A 23,163-nucleotide genomic window follows, 5' to 3' on the forward strand; every position below is an offset into this window, starting at 1 on the left:
AAGTAGGCGCCTGTCATTCTGCTCCGGACGCGAGAGAAGGGGGGTGGGGTGGCAGCTTAACACACCGTGGCGAAATCTCTGAAGCGTGTCAGCAGCAAGAAAAATGTGTATCTACGGCAGAATGTCATATAGGAGGTGTTAGAAAACCCATGAACATGTAACTTCATTATAGGACCTGGCTCGAGACGTTTTCATTCGGTGCTTGGACAAAGATGAGACTGTACCTTCTCCTTGGAATAGTGATGGCAGGCTATATTGTAAAATTGAATGGTAAGGGTTTTCTTAATTATGTTTTACTTAACAGAACGCTGATTAAGTTTTGTTTTGTGAACTTCGTCTTTTCATTATTTATTTATTTATTTTTATTTTTATTTTTTTTTGGTGTGCTGAAAGTTTTTCCTCTAAGATAGATAATATAAACATCTCTATAAATTGTGAATCTCTGTGAAGTTTGTCAAAATGTTTTATATTAGATAGGTTTGCGACTTCTTGATGACATGAAATTTAGCGATATAGTATCGATGTATTGTGATGCCGAGGAGGTCGATATAACACATCGATTCATAAAATAAAGAATCGGTAACTTTGATAATTTCCGAAAGATTATAATGCGCGTGATTTGAGTTAATAATTGGGGGTTTAGATACTGAACAACGTTAAGAGTATTTTTGTAAAATTAAATATGTATCTTAATATAGCTTGATTTCCGCTGGACTTTAATATGTGTGGGGAAAATGCTCTAATAATTTACTCTAGCACTTGCACTTTGCATGTAAATCAAAACTCGAAATATAATAATGGAAAATGTATTCAATATAAAAACTTCATATATAGATCATGATATATCAATATTTTTTTAAATGAATATCGTAATGTATCGCCTCATTTTCTCGTGGCGAAACACAGTTCTAGTATTCATTCTATTTGAAATGTTCATATTAATGTTGAACGCACAAACTGATTGTACATTATTGTGCATTGTACTATATATATAACACCATTCTTTTAAATTGTTTCTCTATTTTTTGACATTTAAAAAATGGGATTCAAAATTGCGTCTTTGGAAATATCACGAAACGAATAACTCACTAAAAATGCCAGAACAGTATAAGAATAGATCTTCTAATGAACCGATATAGCAAGATGTCATTGAGTCACTTATATTTAAATGTGTAATTGTGTATTTAAAGACAATAAATGTACAACCATTTACATGTAATTCCTTAGTTAAAATCATGGAAAATTGGAACATCTTTATTTTGTAGCGAACTTTCGTTTTCATAACTCAAATTTAACGATTTTATCCCCCCCCCCCCAAAAAAAGTGTTGTTCAATAAAAACATAGTTCCTTAAAACATTCATTATTTAATGCGTCAGTTGAATATCCGTATTCGGCAAGTCGAGTCAGAGACTTCCAAGGTATTAAACACTTTCTCATTTTTATTTTTGAAAAACAAAATGAATTGTATTACTTTACGGCCAAATCCTAGTTTGCTAGTTTATTAAAAAGTAAATAAGTGTTACGTTAAAAGTTTTGGATTCAAACTGTTATTTATATCGATAAACTTTACGCTTTTCATGTAACCTATAAAGACTGTACACGATGTAACGTCATCGCTATAGTAACGTAATAAACTGTGTTACAGGTGAGAGATGCTCGGACTGCGTGCACCTGGACTACACGATGAGGGGTCTCCGGACCATCTCTCGCTCCCTGCTGGATTCCCTCCTACTGGACACCTACAACCTGAACTGTCTCCAGGACAGTCCGGAGACACAGATCACGTGTCCTCGGGACAACTCGGGTATGGTGGTCAAGTGCAAGAAGACCCATGTTGTGGTCCAGGCTCACGGAATCTTGGGAGTAGAACCTGGTAATTATAACGCTCATTACTGCCTTATCATAATGTAGGATAGCGTAAATACATAGTTCGAGAGTACTAGTATTTACATTTCAAGCTCTTCTTTTCAAAATAATCTTCGTTACATTGTCTCATAGTAATACATGAAGATGTGCTTCAAGCTGAAACAAAAGACAATTCTCTTTGTATCTACTAATATTTAGAGCATGCAATAATGACATTTCAATGTGCATCGCTTCAACAGCAAATTATGACACGTATTGTTTATATCTCCAAACAGACGCCGAGGTCAATTTATTGGCGGTAGAACGTCGCTGCGCCCTGGTGGATCCCGCACACGGTAACAAGTGCATCAGCCACATGGAGGATACGTCAGTGTCCTCGTATATCTCCAAGACTCTCACCCATCTGACACACACATGGAGCACCGTCAATTATACTGGCGCCAACTGCTACTTTGATCCTCATTATGACGTCACAACACATGCAAGAGAGGAAATGACAAACGTTGAAACATCGACGCAAGCAGTGACAAAAATATCTCCGCAAGCTGTATCAGTCGCAGACAATTCAACAGACCTTGTTGCTGAATCCAATGCGCTTGAAAATAGTCTGAATATCAATACTACTTCCGAGCTTGCTACCAATACATCTGAGCCCTCAAGTTTAACCAGAGAGACTGAATTAGTAGAGAGGAAAGAACTGAGGGAGAAAGTGAGAAAGTTTGTTCATTTGATCAGGAATTACAATGATGCCACCAATGTCAAATTGAGTGCGCTAGTAGTAATAATGTCCTTTGTTACTCTCTACTTGTTGAAAACACACCTCACATGTTGAACTAAGTCTGAAGGACAATTTCATCCATCATAAACATCATCAGGCAACTGTTGGTTTTTATCCATTAGGAGTTTAATTTGTTGACACAATCATGCTTTTGTTTGATAATGATTCTTCATTTTGTTTTATATTATTTTTTAATAAAAAATATGAACTAAAAAACTTATTAGAATCATTTATCAATTTTAGTAAGGCCTTGATTTCTACTAATATTCTACACCTCCGCTCCGTATGGTTAACTAGCTATGTAGTATCACATATTTGTCATTGTACACGTAAAAGCAAGCTGCGCGTGGACATGTACCTGTGTTTTCCTGCACAGGTAGAGTGTACCTGTTTTTCACCTGGACATTGCCTCCTGTGGGGGTCCGGTTGATTTAGTGGTCTATGTTGATGGGGATAATGGACATCCCATACTCTCGTCGCCAACAGCTCTATAAAACACGTCACCAATGAAACCTTTAGCAGTCCCGGCCAAGTGTTAACAAGTCTCCTGTCATTGGTCATAACACAACAACCGTCCAAACAGGCGCACCGAACAAAACGGAGTTTCAAATTCTTAATTTGAAAAGCTCTGTCCAAACTCGAACTTATGATTATTATATTTAAGTGGACTGCACTTGGAACTCCTTGAAATATCAATTTTAATAAAATCGTATTCGAAATATAGTCACCTTTTTAAAAATGTCCATTATAAATAAAGATAAATTTATAATATTTCGCTTTAAGATTTGAATAATCGCTTGCTATATAAATCCCAATACAAAAGCGGCTCACTCTTTTAAAGCTGACATGAATTCATAAAAGCATTTGGTCGCCATATTAGTTTCGAACGCTCCTCTACTGCCACTGGGGTATATATACCGGTTCAGAAAGTTACGGTCGGTTGCTTTCCGATCGAGGCATTCAGGTTGCACGGACTTCTAAATGCATGAATTACATATCGTAGTAAAATGGTTGTAGCAAAGAATAAAGAAAACAACAATCAATGAAATACAAAATATATTTATTCTGTGAATAGATTTCCCAGATATCTTTATCATTTTGCACAGACAGTGCTGCCTTACTTCGCATTCACATCGAACACGTGTGGCGTTCAGAGTGAATATCGTCTGCGTCTTTTTGAAAACCCCGGCGGCACTACATCCAACACAGTCCATAAATGATAGTAAATCCAAGAAGGTAACAACGTAACATCGTTTCCATCCGTTCCTACAAAAACGCTCCGTTTCTAAAACCCATGCGATCATTGACATTACTCGATCTGCCAGTGTGTTGTTTGCGTATGTGCGATGTTAGAACATACACAGGAAAACGGTCCACTATTATCGAGGAATTTTATAAGTATCTGCGCCTGGATTTCAGTCTGTCTTGTTTCGTCGTTTATTGGATATATCTTGCCAGTGCAGTGGTTGTCATTTTATTTTTCTTCAAAACGCGTTTCTACACGTCTTTTCGTCCAAGGTAACGTGTTCGGGTGTATGAAATACCTGAACGCGGTGAAGCATGAATAGTGCTCTCGGTCTTAAATAGGGGGTGTGTATCCATGAGCAGAACAATATAAATCGACAACTAATATGGCGGTAGTCGGAGATAAAAGGGAAATAATGCGTATTTATGAATTCATGTCATCTTTAAGGAAATTAATAATTACAATAATCTAAAGCGGCAACAAAAATCTAAAGCGGGAACAACAATCCAGAAGTCACATTCATTAATTATAATATTTACAAAGTTCTAGTGATTTATTTAAACAATAAAATGCTTTCCTTGGCGATTCATCCGGAATATGAAGGTAGCGACATTGCAGGAAAAATACATAACCCGCTACGGGTTATGTTAATTTTTCCTGCAATGATCGCTACCTTCATAACCCGCATGAATCATCAACGAAAGCATTTTATTGTTTATATTAACATCTTTCTTTAACTATTTAATAATAAAATTGATTATGAAAAGTTAGTAAAATTCACTAAATTACTGTTAATGTACATAGTACGTTAGCTAAAAGAAACAGCCAAATCGTCTCTTGTGAGACTTTGAGTCTGGCATCATCATGATTATTTCATTCAGTCCGTGAGCTGTCGATTCAGACCAATCGATAAACAGGGCGCGTCAATTTCAGCCCTCTTATTTCAGCCGATGTAGATTTCCACCAATCGATAAATGGGGCGAGTAAATTTCAGTTAAGCTGTTTCTATAGAGCTATGAATTGACTTTATTGTTCCGTAAGAAAAAGAGGAAATTATACATGGTAGATGTAAATATAGTTTTGTTTAGAATTGTCCTAAATTCTTGAATTTCATATAAATTGAAAAACTCCATAAAGATTAAAAAGTAAACTTTATTAACAATATTGTACAAATATAACATGGAAAATGGCGATTTCTTGAACACAAACTGTTTTGATCATTGTTGAGTACACGAGTATATGATATCTAATAACATTCTAAAAGCGAATACAAAATCAAAGGCTTACAAACAGCCAATCAAACAAAATAACTCTGGAATTATTCATGATGGTGGGACATCTTGTAAAGTTTGTATGACATATCTTTCTGTTTTTCCCCAATCTCTCCATAAAACAACTAACAGACGGGGTAAAACACGAGAACACAATAACAATGTCTCAGTCATCAACAACAAAAATATGGCACTCTTTAACATTGTAAAACACTTTTTAAAAACCCAATAATAAAGCATCTTCGCAAGCCAATGGTTTTCGGTCCACTTCGCTTCCCATTGGCATATATGGGAATTATAGAAAGCAGGGTGGATCGTAAACCTTTGGCTTGCGAGGATGTTAAAATTAAGTTCTTGTAATTATTCTTTTAAAATTCGTTGTTTACGAGGGTTTGACAATACCGATAGTGAAGTTTTTATTTTCTACACAATCTAGACAGCAGTGTGTAGCCAACAATTATAAGAGGAGAAATCTAAAATATGCCATATAAAATATAAGATATATATGAAATATGGTAATATATGAAATACATGAATATATGTACAGAATGATATCTTCCATGAATTATGTATGGCTCATCGAATCTAATGAAGCTTAACCTTTAAATCTAGGTTTCTGACAAACATTAAAAAACACTTGTAACCAAAATACCAAAAATTACTTCTTTAGAAATTAGAATGGACAGAGAATTCAAATATATTTATATCAATATAATCTTTAAAATGTTTTACTAACACAGTGTAATATAGATACACTTTGATTAAAAGTTCATACAGTCATAATTCCGAAACTTTTATCATGCAAGATATAAAGAGCGCTAAAAAGGTTACGTACATGTAAGTAACTATACTGGTGTCAACTACATAATGGTTGTTCAACAAGGAATAACTTTTAAAACTCAACAGTACAGCATCATCAGTCTATAGGCTATGTTCACACAAACCTGAGCTCAGATACCAGTTCTTGATTAAGCACCGTTTACTATATACCCACTCTATTGCACAACTTACATTTCATTAAGACAAATTTAGGACACCTAAAACTTTATCAAGTTGTATTAAAAGCAAGACTTTTAGACTTTTCATTCACACATTCCTTGCCATTCAACGTTTAATAATTCTTCCTGTCACTGACATTTGTGTCCGACCATTTTCTGTAATGGAACGTTCTTTACTCTAGACTACTAATCAACTACTGTAATGCTAGTACATGCATAAAACATATATACATTTCCTGTATATATAACTGTCCTTGTCAGTATATCGATGATTATGCAATACTTTGTTACATGTTAAGGGAAGTAATAACTTGTCACATTCCCGCCTTAATTGTTTATATGTATAAGAAGACATTTCACAAACATTATCATAAACCATGTTAAAGGCACTCATTGTAAAAATAAAAACACCTTGATTAATTGGCATCACTGGCATGTAGTAATTAACAAACATGTCTATTCTAACAAATGATTAAATTTGGTCAAAACCTTCTGTGAACACATTCCTCAATGGGCCAGTCATCTTCACAAGCCATGGTGTAGAGTACAGGCTTGCAAAGATGCGGACCAGTAAACAATAATTTATTATACATTACAACTTCTTATACTTAAAAGATAAACCCATAAAGACATTACAAATCATGTTACATACATGATTGTTATTTGTTCAACCCTCAAGATTAACTGACATTTTGATTTAGTCTTACTGAGCTAACATAACATGTTTGAAACAAGACTTTCCTCTTAATAAATTTTCACTCTCACTTTTAAACAATGTGAAGATGTTCTGTTATTAACAAACAATTATAAAAAGATCTCTTTAGTACAAAACCCCCGTTACATATGTAAACAATTCTAGGTATTTATCATTTGTCATGTACCACTCACAAAAAATTGATACATCACCACCTAGAGAAAGAAAAGAAAGATGGTGTCCATCAAAAAATTTAACACCTCAATAAATTGTAATTACGCTATGGCATAAAAAGACACTCGTTCTATATGACAAACTCTGGGTCAAAATTCATGACAGAGTCTTTATTCAGACTATTTTTTTACCTTAGGTCTCACATGTAAAAATTCCAGTATTCCTTCACATAAAATAATGTATCTTTGTTATTTGATTGCTATGAATGACAAATCTTGGTTGGTACAAGGTAGTGCAGCAGTATGTACAGCACCAGCTGCAGTTCTTTATCTCTTAATTTGAAAACATTTGGTTTCACAACCAATATAAACTTTTAAGGCCAGATCCTACACAGCAGCTGATACAACACCCCCTTGTGAACAAGGGCAGTAAAAATGCATGTATATATATGCAAAGACAAAGCCATCAAAGAGAATGCGATACATACAACTATTTTTTGCCAAATGCATCTTGTGTGTTGAATATTTATATAAAGCCTTTAACTTTTATAGATAAAAAAAGTTCATTTTTTTTCAAGAGTCCCAGCTTTTCTGCCATATATGCCATCAGGAAGAAGGTACATAGGGTAATTTACAAGGTAACACCAGAAGGACAAAAATGATGTAATGCTATATATACATGTACATCATAATCTACACATACATCACAATCATTAAATGTTTTAAAAACTTCTCCAATTGTGTAAATGTGAAAAAGTCTTCTTGACTTTCTTTTAAAACTCTTCTAAAAATGCTGTTTAAAACATAAAATATGAATCACAAGAAAGTAGACCCTATAAGTTATATAAATACCAGGTACATGTATTTTTGTTTTACTATTAATAATATAATTTAGCTCATAACATCTAAAACCTAGTGCCAAACAGAATTTTAAAAGAGCTTTTAAAAGTTTAAAACCATTATTATAAACAATGAAAAGAAATATAATTATGCTGACATAAAAAAGAAATTTTACTTTAATAATTAGTATACTAATGTAGTAAAAATAATAGCATACATGTACATACTATCATTTATTCACTTTATATCTTGTAACTATTGTGAAAACATTAAAATATTAAATAATTCTTACCAGTATTTTTTTTTTTAAGTAAAAAAGAAACCCATCAGAGAGGATAACAGTATAACACAGACTAATGAAGCTCAGAGGGACTATTGAAATATTTTTAAATATCAAAACTCTTGACTCTGACTTCATTTAAAAAAAAACGTTCTATATTTGACATCCTGTTTTTGACTGTTTAAAAGTATGTGAACTTTTATACATCAACATAACAATATTTTAAAATTTTCCCAACAGGAATACATCGACATTCAGCTCTTTCTTTAAATCTCTTAAAAATCACAATCTTCTTTATTGTTTAGCTGCAAAATCTGGATGCTTCAGTGAAATCACCTTCGGAGATATTACTTCAAAGTCTTCCTCAGTGAATCAAGGCCTCGTCCCCGCCCAAGTTTAACTGCAAGATATATTACATTGCTCTAGCTTAAAAATTTAGCACAGCATTAGTTATCCCCTTCATAAAATGTACACACTTGACATAATTCCATTGAAATTAAAAGTCAATGCTAAATACATGTACATATTAGGTGGAACTTTTAATATGTTGATATACAAAGAAAACCCCTACCTGTCTCCGAGTTCCTCTGGCATTCTTCAAATGACACACCTTTAGGAAGGTGTTTCTGAGGTGCATCTATTTTTGCATGAAGACAGAGTTGATTCTCAACAGGAAGTTCCCATTTCTTGCCATTGCATGATCTAAACATATCATTCAAGCACAATTGTTTGGTGTTCACTCCTTGCTTTTTGCCGTTACAAGACACAAACAACTCTGAAAGATCAAGTCTCTGAAAAGCCTCCAACTCTGGATTTCTGGAAGTCTTGGAAGACCCATCATTTGGGGGAGACCTTGTGTAGTTTTGAAGACTGGTAACACAGGAATCAGAGATACTCTTGTGAAAAACTGGACGCCGAATGGAGGTACTGGTTTGAATATCTCTACTCTCTTGGTCGACAGAAATCTCTGAGGAATCTGTTTTTGAGACAAAGTCATTAATAGGTGGTGCTGAATTAACATGATGATTAGGGACATTTGGTAGGGACAGTTCATGCTTTTCATTCAACAAAACTGAGGTGGATGATTCATCTTCATACAAGGGGATGATGATTGGTGATGAACTGGTGACTGGTGATGTATCTACATAAAACGACTCAGTGATCGGTGATGAGATGGCATTGGGTAATCTGTCTACAATAGGCTCAACGATAGGTATGGATTTTGGACGACAAGTAACTAATGTATTGTTGCTACATTGAACACCTGAGTATGGCTTAGATGGTTTGGAATGAAGAGCTGAAGAAATGATTGAAAGGTCTGGTGCTACAGGAGATAATGGTCTGTAGTAATTGGACCTTTGTAACTTTGTGCTTTGAGATGAGCCTGTGGAAGATGACAAGCTACTGACTGAAGACACAGTGTTTTCTTCTTCAACTCGAATATCTTCTTGTTTCCCCATAGGAGTATCTATGTCCAATATATCATCAGGTTTGTTTGCTTTTTCCTTTTTCAGAATGCTGTCAACTCTTAATTGTACACCATGCAATTCTGGGTTTACCATTTCTTTCACTTTTTCAATACTATTCTGTTTCATTGGTATAAGTTCTCCCAGTGATTTAAATGTCTTCTGTTCTGGTTCTTCCAGCACCCAGTCAGATCTTCTTTCTCCTGACTTCTGTGTATCATCTTCAAATTGTTTAAGATCTTCCATGCTTTCAGTTTCAGAGAATGAACATTTACTGCTCTGTGATTGGATAATTTCCTTTTGAAGATGTGGACTAGATTTTGGGCCTTCCTGATTGGGAGATGTTAGATTTTCAAATACTGGACACAGCTCTGATTCCGGGCTCTCTGGTTCTCTAGGCTTTGTTTCTAGCTCAGACTCAAATCCAGAGTCCCTGTACGCCTTCCTCTGGCTGTGTGATGAACTACTCCCACTGGAAGACTCCTCTTCATACTTCTCCTCTTCTTCCTCCTCTTCATTCTGCTCCTCCCTGTTGCACAGGTCAAACATTTCCCCAGCTTCAGCAGACAGCAGTTCATGGTCCTTCAGAAAAGAAGCCACATTTCCCATCACCACTCTCAGTGCTGACAGGAACTGATTCGATCTCTGCATCCCAAATGCTGGATCCATGTCATCACTGAAACATTGAATTTATTTACCAAATATTTTACAAAACTTTTAGAGAAATAATCATTAAGTAGTTCATTTCATAAATATTAACAATTGTATAATGAACTAGCTGTACCAGTCAACGTAGAATGACTAAAATAACTCGGCATATTAACGTAAACATATCACTATCCAAGTAGATTACTGGACAGTCACTCCATAAAATGTTACCTATTGAGCAGTGCCTGATACACAGAGTCTGGGGTGACATCACTGTGAATTTTTCCCTCATAACAATCTGATTTTATTCCATTACTCTGCTCAACATCCTCCATGAAAGTCTCTATGTCCGTGACACTTAATGACTTGTGGCCAGAAACTACAAAGTACAATGACAAAATGGAATCATCTCCTGAATCGAGAATTACGGCATATTTACATACATGCATAACTTGTACAAATTCTTGAGACCTTTTTTTGGCAAAGAAATAAATGGTTATTGAAATGGCCGTAGCGAATTGTCTGTAAATGTGGATTTTTTCCCCCCTATTTCTTATCGATTACACAATTCTAGGTTAATGAAAAAATTCTAAGTAATAAATCTTGGATATAAAATGTCTTTGCAAAGACAATTGAAACTTTCAATGTTAGCGGTGTCTGACTATGCATTGCATTTCTAGATTAAAATGAAATGATACTGCAATCTTATTGGTAAATAAATATGGGGTACCCCAAAGGGAAATTAACAATGTACAGAGAAACCCCACTAATTGGAATGCTCCAAAATTTTGTACATAAAATAATTTAACGTACCGGTACCATTAAATGTTTAGAAGTAATAAATCTTGTATTTAAAACTTTCAATGTTAACGGTGTCTGAATATGCATTGCATTTCTAGATTAAAATGAAATGATACATCAGACTTACAGGCCCCATTATGCTGTTTTGCTTCCACTGACAAGGAGGCATAAGTTTCCTTGAGTCTCCCTAACTGTACGACATCCTGGATAATGCTGGACTTGGTCCCCGTGTAAAGACGATCCCTCACCAGAGGGGCACTCAGTGATGAACTCGATGACAACTTGTCTATATTAATTTTAATTTCCCCTTCTGCAAAAAGGAGAGAGTAAAGTAAAAGTAAATTATAGGATAAAATGAAATAGTACCAGATGTATTTGAAAATTGTCAAAAAAAATGGTTCATGACATATGTATTTAAAAGTCTGGGAAATGCAATATTCAATCAATGTTCATTTATAGTAAATATATTTGTAGAAAGTAGAGTCAGTTTGGTGATATTATATTGTCATTCTTCTGATTTGTTTGCATAAACTGCATCTAAATAGATTATTAATTAAGTCTTTTCAAAATGAAATATTCCATTCCATCTCAAATTATGACAAATTATGACTATCTCACCTTTCTTTATTCCTTCTTCCTTATCTTTATCGATATATCTACAAAATCTCACCTTTTTTTATTTTGTCTCCTGTATCTTTAGCTACATCAACAACAATTTTAACTCCCTTCAGTGGCCATCTGTGTAGAGTTTTCACTGCTTTGAACACAGACTCAACTTCCCTAAAGCGTACAAACCTGGAGCAAAAAAGAGCATTTTCTGAAACCCTTATAAAAGGCAAAGGCTCGCCTACAGTACTAAGCATATCTCTCAAAGAGCAAGGATTCTTGAATCAATACGAAAAAAAAACATCCCCATTGTAAAAGCAAACCAATATTCATACACTGTCAAAATTGGAAAGTTTTTTCGAAATCTGCTCTATTGACTGAAATTGACTGTGTTTTAATTAACAGTAAAATGTACTGCTCTGACCAAAAACAGTCAGACAAGAGTCAATGTGTTTAATGTTTTCATATTTATTGGCCAATGACTGGACAGTTAACAATGAGTAGACCCCACCTTCATCAAATTTAACTTTGACATGTACTGCCGAAAGTCTGTGCATGCTCTAGATAAATGGCTAAAAAGGGGTAGTACAGTACAGAGCTATTCACAAATCTGTAAGTTGTTTCAGTCAGTACATGGAATTCACTCACCCATAAGAGTACATTGAATTCACTCACCCGTAAGAGTACATTGAATTCACTCATCCGTAAGAGTACATTGAATTCACTCACCCGTAAGAGTACTGTGATGAACCACTGTCACCTATAAAAACATCCTCTACTTCTCCACACCCAGAGAAAATCTCAAACAACTCTGCCTGTAAAACATACTCATTTTAGTACATTGTACTGATATAACTGTACCATCATCTCAACATATTTCTATCCTAATCAGTCACTTAGAATTTATGTTCCAGTATACTGAAGCCAAAGTAAATACTGTACAGAGGCAAATTTTTATCCCTGATTTCAATCCCATCACCGACAACTGGGCAAAGTGGGCAAAATTTAAAACAAGGCTAAAGGAAACCTATAAATTACTTTACTATGCTGGAGCAAACTCAAACAGCCTTAATACATTGGAGTGTATTTACTTACTTATTCAGAATTTTACAGTAAAATTCATCGAGTGGGGGGTGTTAAGAATCATAGATATTGGGTGTGCTCAATAGAGAGTACAGAATACATCCTTATTTGATAGGATAAGAAGAAAACTATGTATATTTTCAAATACATATTTTTTAATTCTGGTATATTAATTTTTTTAAATGTCAAACAAGTTTTTAAAAAATTGTATACCTCAACCCACCTTTCATTTCCTGGACACCAGCTTTATAAATTATTCTCATACAATTTATACAAACTAAAGATACCTGAGGAATGTGATTTTTAGATTAAATAATGAAATTCAGTTATTAATTATGTGTGTATATTTCAATCTACATTTTGACAGGTATGTAAATATACATTTAGTTCGTCTAGTTCAGATTGAAACACTGGCTTGCATAGGTATTTAGTACACAAGGGCAAAATAAAAGGACATGTACATAAATACCGTATATAGATAAGCAGTAATTCCAGGAAGGGAAATGTTAAGTTAATTCATATAGTGCGCCATAAGTTACATATATGATTTTACTTTATTCATATTACACATCACATATACCATTATATATAGACATGCAGCAAATAATCAGGTTAGATAGTATTAATTTTATGGAGCAAGTTGTTATGTTAAGTAATGTTTCAAAGATTTTATGTTTCTTTGGTTCTAAAAGATGTGGTGATACTGAAACATGGTATAAAGAAAATAAAGCCTTGATGAGTTTTGTAAAATAAGATTTCAGGCAAAAACTGATTAAATCTGAAATCCTGAAAAATTTGTATAAATATTCAATTTTATTGGTATGTCTCCCTCTTTGATTAATTTCTCTTTCTCCCATCCAGCCATATTCAGACCAGGAGTTACAGTCCTGCAGCTAGTTCTAAACTAAACAATGGTTCATTTATAGTGAAAATTGATGTAATAAATATATAATCTCATTGAAATCATTTCATTTTATGTACTTTGTTGGCTCAGTAATCTAATACTGGTAGCAAAAAAAGGGATACTCTTTATGTAAATACTATTAATCTTGTTACTGGTAACCATGCTAGCTTTTTTTTCTTTCCTAATTTCATCAAAGTACAGACTGAAGTATGTTGAAGCCCTTAGCTAGCTTTTGCCTTTTCAAAGCTAGCAATTTTTATTTTATGTAAAATGTTAAGCATCACACCTATTAATTACATAAGGAATGTACAAATACAATAAAACCAAACACTGAAAAAACCTTACATGTGTAAATAGATATAGACTTACCTTTGACACTGACATGGACAGATGTCCCACAAAAACTGAATAAAGGTTATAAGCCTCTCTTCTGGACATCATGGAGTAGCTTTGTCACTTTCTGTGTTTCAACATTTACCCTGCAAAATGCAACAGTACAAGTCATTCTTTTGTTTCAATCCAAGATCAATAACCTTTATCATTGAGTTGTTTGCATACATAAGATGAAATTATCAATATAATTATCTATAAAGTTGTAACTTAAAGCCCAGAGGGAATAATAGGTAAGTTCAATCAACCTTTATTTCCCCTTGCGGAAATTTCATGTCACATACCATACAAATTACATATAATTAGAAAAAACAGGAGCTGTTCAAAGAACATAGAACTACACGCAAAAGTAAGCAAAAGATATATATATATATATATATATATATATATATATATATATATATATATATATATATATATATATATATATATATATATATATATATATATATATATATATATATATATATATATATATATATATACACACACACACACACACACATATACACATGTAGCAATAGGCATAAGTTATATAAACTTTTTTTTCATAGGGCCTCCCTCTGCAGGTGCCCTATGGACTGCAGGCACCCTATAGTTATCAGACTGGCCATCAATCCATTCTTCCATCCGTCCTTCCATTAGAGATCACTTGTCCTGGGCATATCTTCTCTCCCTTTGGCCTAATCTGGCTCATATCTAACCTACTGACTGCCTTTGGATTAAGGGTGTGCAGTGACCTTGAACCAATTTCTAGGTCTAAAATTAAGGTCATAGCAGAATTATCTGAAAAATCCTTGTCTGAATCATATTTTTTTCTCCATCTATTCTCCCCTTGGCCACATTTAGCTTACACTTCACCTACAGAGTGCCTTTGGGTAAAAGGTGTGCACTGACCTTGAACCAAGTTTCTAGGTCTAAAGTTAAGGTCATAAAAGAATTATCTGCAAAATCTTTTTCCGGATCATATGTTCTCTCCCATTGGTCCAATCTGGCTAATATTTCATCCACAGAGTGCTTTTGATCAAAATGTGTGCAGTGATCTTGAATTACCTTCCTAGGTCAAGGGTCAAGGTCATATCAGATCATGCAAAAAAAAATTTCAGATCATATTTTATCTTCCCTTAGACGTATCTGGCTCATACTTCACACAAAGAGCTTTTGGGTAAAGAATGTGCAGCGACCTTAAATAAAGTTTCAAGTTTAAATGTGAAGGTCATAGCCAATCTCTTTAGTTTTAGACCACAAATTATTTCCCATTGGCTTAATCTTGGCAGTTGCTCATATTAAACCCCAAAAAGCCTGGCAGTAAGGTCAATGAGCTTGACTGGAGTTCTATGCCAACCTGAAAATTTCTAAGTCATAGGTCAATGCAATGTCAAAACAAAAGAAGATTTTTGAAAAATACCAACAAATTTTCAATATATCTTAATTATCTCCCCTTGAAAGAGGGTGTGGCCCTTCATTTGAACAAACTTGAATCCCCTTCACCTAGTGATGCTTTGTGTCAAGTTTGGTTGAAATCTGCCCAGTGGTTCTTGAGCAGAAGATGAAAATGTGAAAAGTTTACAACCACGCCAACAGACAACGGACAAATTTTGATCAGAAAAGCTCACTTGATCTTTCAGCTCAGGTGAGCTAAAGAGTAGATGGGCACCCTAACACAGCATTCTGAAACTGATTGAAAGAGTTTTTAGGTTTGCTCATATGCTAGACATGCTCAAGTCTATATGTTAATGTCAAACATAGAGACTTGTAATCCTTGCAAAATCACCCCAGATTACTGTTGGTAAGGGGGTCATATTACAGCTCTGCAGTGTGGTGCTGCATAATCGTTGATAAGTTGACAGAAGATGTATGACTAAGGGAATTTTCAAACTATTAATAAGTTGAACAATTAATTTAAACATAGAAAAGTAATAGAAGCTTATTTAATACATTTAATATTTAATAATATTTAATATAATTAATAATATTTAATATTTAATAATAATGTAAAAGCATTCCGAATTTGGAGACAATTTCTTTATAGATAATTTATTCATTTTAGGGTATACACTTTCATTTAACATTGTGATTTAATATGTACCATAACCCAAATATAAGTTAATAATTGATACACCTTGTATAACGCGTGATGAACTATAATTGTTAATATTACCAAGGTGACTTATAGGCCCAATGGGCCGGGTGCCCAATATTCATGTACAAGTAGTTGTTATAAAATTTGTATCATACGGCACAATTATACATAATATGCACATGTCACTATAATAAATAATTTACTTACTTACTTAATACAGAAATATGATGTTTTCTAAATTTTCTATTTTTTGTTCAATTTAAGTGGAAGTGGTACACCCTGGCTTTTTTTGTTCCTGCAAGCATTACATTCAAACCATAAAAAAAACAGTGTGCTGGTCATTTCCCCGATTGAACTCTGTTATAATTAAGACTGAGTAAAATTTAAACATGACAAAAAGGATTTTTTTTAGTGAATTACAAGACTGATGCAACAGTTATCTTTGCAAGTCCAGAAACCATCTTAGGAACTCCAAAAAAAGCGACAAATGATCGAGCAAAAAAAACAACAAGTGAAAAGCTGTCAATGTGACAGCGATTCGGGTTTTTTTTAATGTGAACTGTATCCATAATCCGTGTCAACCCGTATCCAGTGAAATGGAGTACCCTATATGCAATATTTTGTCAAAAAATGACTAAGTTCAAAAGCTGGCATTTTTTTCATAAATTATCAGTTATAAAAATCCTAGCAATATTAACACCTCTGATATATGCATAATTGATCTGCAAAAGAACAACTTCCTATCTTGAGAACTGTAGGAGGAGTTATCCGTACAATGAGGGTACCCTATATGCAATATTTTGCCAAAAAATGATTAAGTTCAAAAGCTGTTATTTTTTTCACAAATTATCAAAAATCAAAATCCTAGCAATATGCACATCTCTGATATATGTACAATTGATCTGCAAAAGAACAACTTCCTATCTTGAAAACTGTAGGAGGAGTTATCCGTACAATGAGGGTACCCTTTTGGCAGCTGCCCGCCGCCCACCCGCCATTTTCACTATTTTAATAACCGGATTTTTCTGTTGGAAAACCGGGTTAAAAAGATAGGAATTTTAATGAGGTAAGAGAATGGATACACTAGGAAGGAGGCAATTTTATTCGGGGAAAAGTCATAAAACCTACGTCAAGGGGATACATGATGACAGAATTAATTAGGAGGTTGATAAGCCCTGTGCAGGGTTTACAAGTCACTTTGCTTGATAACATTTATGCCCCATTTACACATGCAATTTTTCAGATCTGACTTTGCCACATCCTGTATAAGAAAATATAGACAGATATGGACATATGGAATACACAATGTGACATATGCTCTATTCTGTCTAGCAAGTCAGAAGGTTTTGACCAATCATTAACAAGGTCAGAAAGATCAACTAATTACAGTACATTCAATTAAAATGTGGACTTTTCCCAAACCTTTGCAACTGATTAATTAAAATGTGTAACTTTTTAATTTGCTTCAGTCATTTCTTGTGATTTTTAATGTTTCTTATAGCAAAAAATACTGGATAAAATTTCTGTGTATTAAATAGATCATCACAAAAATTGCCAGACATACGATAAGATATCAATAGCATTTTTCTGATGTTATATTGTAAACAACAAAACATTGGAGGGAAATATTATGAATTACATGTCTGGCAAATCATATCCTGTAAATTAAACACTGAAATCAAATGTGAAATCCAATCTGATTAAAATTTGAACTTCGTATAAGATCTCTTCCATTTAGTATTCTCTTTCGTATTGTAAAACCAGGGACCAGGAAAGAAGTTCTAATTTTAATTAGATCGATGTGAAATTATGTATGAAGGCAGATCTATAAAATCGCATCGTGCAAACTAAGAGCAGAAATTAAAATTTCTGAAACACAGAACAATTTGCAAGAAAATATAAAAACATCAAAACAAGAGAGGCTTGAGCAAGTCTAAGAGGAAACTGTAATTAATTTATGACACTTTACACTCCTAAGATAATTGCATGAACTGAACACATTATTACACAAATTTCCACCAATTTTTAACATTGAGAGACATATTAAAATTGACTATATCAGGCACGTAGCATCGTTTTTGAAAGTGGGGGGGCCAGACCCATCCAAAAAATCTTGACAAGCAAAAAAAAAAAAAAAAAAAAAGGAAAAGTAAAGTTTTCAAAAATCTTCAAAATCCTAATCCGTGGGGGGGGGGGGGGGGGGGGGGGGGGGGGGGGGGGGGTATACTAAACTATACTACAAAAAAAAAATTTTTCCCTACAAAATTTTTTTTCCCTCCTAATCATGAAATTCCTAATTCCTAATCCGTGGGGGGGAGGGGGGGGGGGGGTTACTTCAATTTGACTCCTCATTTCCTTATTTTCATATCAATTTTTTTCTACTACCAAAAAAAAATTTTTCCCTACCAAAATTTTTTTCCCCTCCTAATCATGAAATTCCTAATCAGTGGGGGGAGGGGGGGGGGGGGTTACTTCAATTTGACTCCTCATTTCCTTATTTTCATATCAATTTTTTTCTTACTTCCAAAAAAGTGGGGGGGCCAGCTCCATTATAATTCAGTTTTTTATATGTAAATTTTAAAAAATTTGTTGCTGCGAGAAAAAGTGGGGGGGGGGGGGGCAGGCCCCCCCTGCCCCCCCCCCCCCCCTGATGCTACGTGCCTGTATATCCAACAGGGAAATTGAACACAAGGGAAATAACTCAATACGCTGCATCTATAGCACAGGCCATACATCTGGATACATGCAGTCAATTATCTATAGACATTAGACATACATGTAACTGTTCCGTTCAATCTGTTAAAGCTTTTCAATACAATTTCAGATGCACATTCTAGAGCATTTCAAATACAAACGAAGCTACACAACAATGTCATTATGACACCGTAAACATTTGACATCGTGCACCATACTGTGTAAACAGTATGGACGCTTTTCCCGCGATTGTCTACTGGACAAGCGTGGGCTTACTTACGTATTGCAACTAAAACTGGTGAAATCGAATGATAATACTCACATAAAATCCTGTCTGTTGTAAATGCACTTTTTACCAACTTATTAGGGCATACCGTATACCATGTATACCGTGACGGACATTCATTTTCACCGATCTCATGCTTTTTTCACGCGAAAATATCAACTTCGGAACACCTCGTGGCTCGTGTTGTCGAAACACAAGTAGACGTTCGGAGTTACCCTTCTTTGAACATAATAAAAACACAGAAAAACATTTTGCAAAATGACCATTATGATAACAAAAAAAAAAAAAATAAAAAAAAAATAAAAAAATAAATAAATGGTTTTAAATGTCAATTAGAGAAATTTTATCAGTGAAAGTCACTGATTTGAAAACTAGCCTGAGTTAGGTCTGTCACAGGTCTTTGGACATCGTCGGTAACCCACGGTTGATTACCGACGATGGTCTTTGGACGAAGTACGTACTTTGCTATGTCTAGTATTGAGTAGGACCCCCTTTGTTACGGGCATTGTATGCTCTTATTGTGCTTTATATAATAAATCTATAGAAAACTCATCAAATGACAAGTGGAGGGGATTATAAGACGACCCTTAAATTCAACGTCCATTGGATAACAAGGGTGTATAAAAAATGTGGTGGGCTCAGTGGGGAGGGGATAAGAATAGTATACTTCATCTGTACTTGACGTTAAACTTTACAGAATAAAAAAAATAGCTTCAGGCAGGGGGTTCCTCCATCTTTTCAAAGAAGACCTCGTTTTAGCAATTTGAACCCGATAGACCATAAATAATAGCTCTGTAAAAAAATTAATAATAAAGATAATAAAAATAGAAAAAAGATTTCTGTTTTTATAGACCTGAATAAGTATATATTGCCCGATGTCGAAGTCCGAGGTTGATGTTCTTTCATCATGTCTATAAACATGCACATGCGTCGGAACCGGGGGAGGGGGCTCGGAGGGGGAGGCTTAATTAGCACCCCCCCCCCCCCCCACTTACTTGGAAATAGCCATAAGCCTTTTTTTTTCAATTTGCTCCCGACGCCACTAACATGTATTGACCGATATCAAGAGGCTATAGTTTTTTTTATTATTATAAGTCAAAAAATATTCTTTTCAAGACTTTTAAGCATTTGAATATTTAAATAATATGTTTTACGGAGCTACCGTTGTGGCGAGCGCAGCAAGAATTACACAAACCTTGCATCAATGTCAACTAAGTATTACACGTATGAATATTTTTATAAATTAGATCTAGATGAACTGGTTCGCGGCGACTAATTTTCGCGACTTAACCTTATCCACACCTGTTTCTTTTAATATGTTTTACGGTGTGACCGTTGGGGCGAGCGCAGAAGGAGCCACACATCTGTCATCATTGTTAAATGCAACCCGTGGATTTAACCAAACCAAAAAACTTAAAATTTGGCTTTGTCTCGAAAACTTTTACCACCGCAAGGAACCGGTAGATATCAAACTTGTATTCCAATGGTCCCTTCCTAGGCTTATAAATACACTTAAACAAAAAACTACCACTGAGCATTAATAAAATGTTAAACAGACTTATTAAAATATTTTGATAAACACAAAGCCGTTTTTTTTTTTATCTCTTCTTTACCTTTTAATAATGATCATTAAAATCAATAAATTTTGTGTCTGTGTTATTTCTCATTTTGTTCCTTGTTGTTACCGGTGTTTTAATTATTTTCCTCTGTGACATCAATTTTGTTTTTAATCTTTTTAATTTTTGTACGCTATATAAGCGTTGTAGACATATGTGCCCTCCTCCTCTTTTTAGTGTGTGATATCCAATATTATTGAAAGGTTTGACCACATATGCAACTATAACAAATACATGTAGATATTTTAACAGTTTAATTTTTTTCTTTTATTTATTCATTACAAAATGACGTGGCTACACGTAGATCTAATAACGATTAGACTTTTCTTTTTTAATATTTTTTTGTCACCTACCTAACGTATACAATGATTGGATCAATATGACAATAAATTTAGCATGGAACTTGCATGTGTATTTACTGAGCAAAAAAACCCCATCAAAAAAAAACTAATCAGCCAAAGAGTCACCGTTGATAGCGAGCGCAGACAGTATCAGTAATAACGGTGACTCCCTACTGAGTACTTCCTACACGTTTCATTCAGTACAGATGCTTGATCCACCTCTAAATGTATCGCGGGAATATAAAACGCGAGATCACTGTGACGTCATACTTAACTTTTTGCGCTCGACAGTTTTTGTAAATTGTCGGAAAAATTCGGGAAAGGAAATGACGTCATAGGTACAGTTTTTTACGTAAGCATATGTGTTGTTTACTTTAATGGTTTTAAAGGGATTTTTTATTGTTAAATGAAAATGATGTATGCGATTTACAGGTAAGAATTTTCCGTAGAAACGCTTCCTGTTCCGCCATGCTGCTATGCACCGCAAAGGATCACTGGGATAGTAGAACGTTTTCACGCGGGTCCACAAAATTTTCTTTGAACAATGTGCAGTTTTCAACTCGAATTTCCTCCGTTCGTACACGTTGTCTATGGAGCTCGCTACGCGAGCGGCGCTTCGCGCCGCCTCGCTGCACTCGCTATTACAACTATATATGGTAAATACTGGTCCGCGGCGAGAAACATTCGCGACAATGATGCCCCCGCGAACCTCGCGAAAATTTCTCGCACGCGAATAAAAGTTGGTTTACAGTATATTGCTGAAAATTAAAAAATAAAATTTTATAAAAAAAGCGCCAAACAGAGATAAGTAATATATAAACGGTGTGACCGTTGGACCGAGCGCAGATTTCACACTGTGCAGTTTGATTTTTGTAGAACAAATTAAATTTATTTGAAACGCACACAGTAGGATCCGCCTGGTTGCACTATCAAACTTCCCGTCTCCTACTCAGTCGGCCATTTTTAAAAAAAATACATTACAACTATGACGTCACGGTGCTTTCCAGACTCCGCTTCAGATTTAAAACTACAAGATATGGTACATGCGCAAGGAGTACCGAATATTATTCTATTTTTATATCTTTGCGCATAAACTTGAAACAGAAAGTACATGCAATAACGAACCCGATCGGTATGAGTTAAGTTTGATCGTCTGAGAGAAAATTTTGAAACGGTAATTTAAAATTGATATTGTTTACTTCCGGTACTTTTTTTTGATAACATTATGCTCTTGTAAATAAATTTTTGATTAATTTTTATTGTTTTATGAAATTTTTCTGTAAAAAGAGATAATTTTACCAAGGTCATAAAGGACATGTAGATTCACGTAAATTTTTGTTTACTTGGGTACACTATCGATAAACAGGGTTACACATTCATTGAAATTGAAAAGTCTTGGTACAAAAAGTGCTGAAAATGGTAGTTAATGGCAAATGAAGAAAAGAAACTGCAGATTTAACGAAATAAATACAAGCTGCCTCTGTTAAAATTACAATAGTTATAGTAGCATGGCAAATGTTGAAAGTTTTTATGTTTTGTTATGTTCTGTTAGCTTGTGTGATTAAAAAATTCATCAAAAATAGTTCGAATACTAGTTATATATACAGTAAAGGTCAATGAGCGGCTCAATAATACCATTTATACCTATGTGTACCTATTTTATTTTCACCTTGTGTTTCCTTGCTCAAAATTAAGGCCTATGGCCTGGGAACACCCCATCTGTTTAAATATTCAACATATATGTACATAAGTTGTATTGATAGAAAATTTGAATATATGTCAAGATTGACTGGACATACATATATACTTATAAATTGGTTTTTCATCAGATATTTGATATGAATTTCCTGTACATGGCCAGTCATGCGTTTCATGTACTTTTTGCTTATATAGCAAGTCAACAACTTTCATAAAACATGTTGTAAATCAGTGTGTCCATATGCAAATGATTAAAAATGATTGATGCATGATGAGGGGATTGGGCCAATATGGGATGGTAAATTGAAAATATATATGGGGGCAGTTGGACAGTTATTTATTTCATGTCTATTTGCATATGAACACATTTATTTGCTACATAGAGAAAAACACAGAAAAA

General features: G+C 34.4%; 2 protein-coding genes across 2 annotated transcripts; one reads left to right on the plus strand and one right to left on the minus strand.

Annotated features, from left to right (window-relative positions):
• Positions 1-71: 71 nt before the first annotated feature.
• On the plus strand, positions 72-2,806 carry LOC105321007 (uncharacterized). The gene is made up of 3 exons (XM_011419166.4): positions 72-270; positions 1,647-1,874; positions 2,143-2,806. The coding sequence occupies exons 1-3, from the start codon at positions 213-215 to the stop codon at positions 2,697-2,699; spliced, it is 843 nt and encodes a 280-aa protein (XP_011417468.3). The 5' UTR covers positions 72-212; the 3' UTR covers positions 2,700-2,806.
• Positions 2,807-5,023: 2,217 nt separating this feature from the next.
• On the minus strand, positions 5,024-19,282 carry LOC105321006 (uncharacterized). Its single transcript, XM_011419165.4, has 8 exons — positions 19,145-19,282; positions 14,025-14,134; positions 12,398-12,483; positions 11,733-11,857; positions 11,190-11,372; positions 10,493-10,640; positions 8,719-10,289; positions 5,024-8,547 (listed from the first exon to the last, which is right to left on the minus strand). Exons 2-8 carry the CDS (start codon positions 14,094-14,096, stop codon positions 8,495-8,497), a joined length of 2,238 nt encoding a protein of 745 aa, XP_011417467.3. The 5' UTR covers positions 14,097-14,134; positions 19,145-19,282; the 3' UTR covers positions 5,024-8,494.
• Positions 19,283-23,163: the final 3,881 nt, after the last annotated feature.

Source organism: Magallana gigas, chromosome 2 (assembly GCF_963853765.1).
Source record: "Magallana gigas chromosome 2, xbMagGiga1.1, whole genome shotgun sequence".
Lineage (NCBI taxonomy): Eukaryota > Metazoa > Mollusca > Bivalvia > Ostreida > Ostreidae > Magallana > Magallana gigas.

Coding starts and splice junctions, on each gene's coding strand:
- LOC105321006 (XM_011419165.4), bottom strand. CDS start 14,096: ATGATGTCCAGAAGAGAGGCTTATAACCTTTATTCAGTTTTTGTGGGA. Junction 11,858..12,397: donor TCATCACAGTACTCTTACGG/GTGAGTGAATTC, acceptor TTTTTGCTCCAG/GTTTGTACGCTTTAGGGAAG. Junction 10,290..10,492: donor TATCAGGCACTGCTCAATAG/GTAACATTTTAT, acceptor TCAATGTTTCAG/TGATGACATGGATCCAGCAT.
- LOC105321007 (XM_011419166.4), top strand. CDS start 213: ATGAGACTGTACCTTCTCCTTGGAATAGTGATGGCAGGCTATATTGTA. Junction 271..1,646: donor CTATATTGTAAAATTGAATG/GTAAGGGTTTTC, acceptor ACTGTGTTACAG/GTGAGAGATGCTCGGACTGC. Junction 1,875..2,142: donor AATCTTGGGAGTAGAACCTG/GTAATTATAACG, acceptor ATCTCCAAACAG/ACGCCGAGGTCAATTTATTG.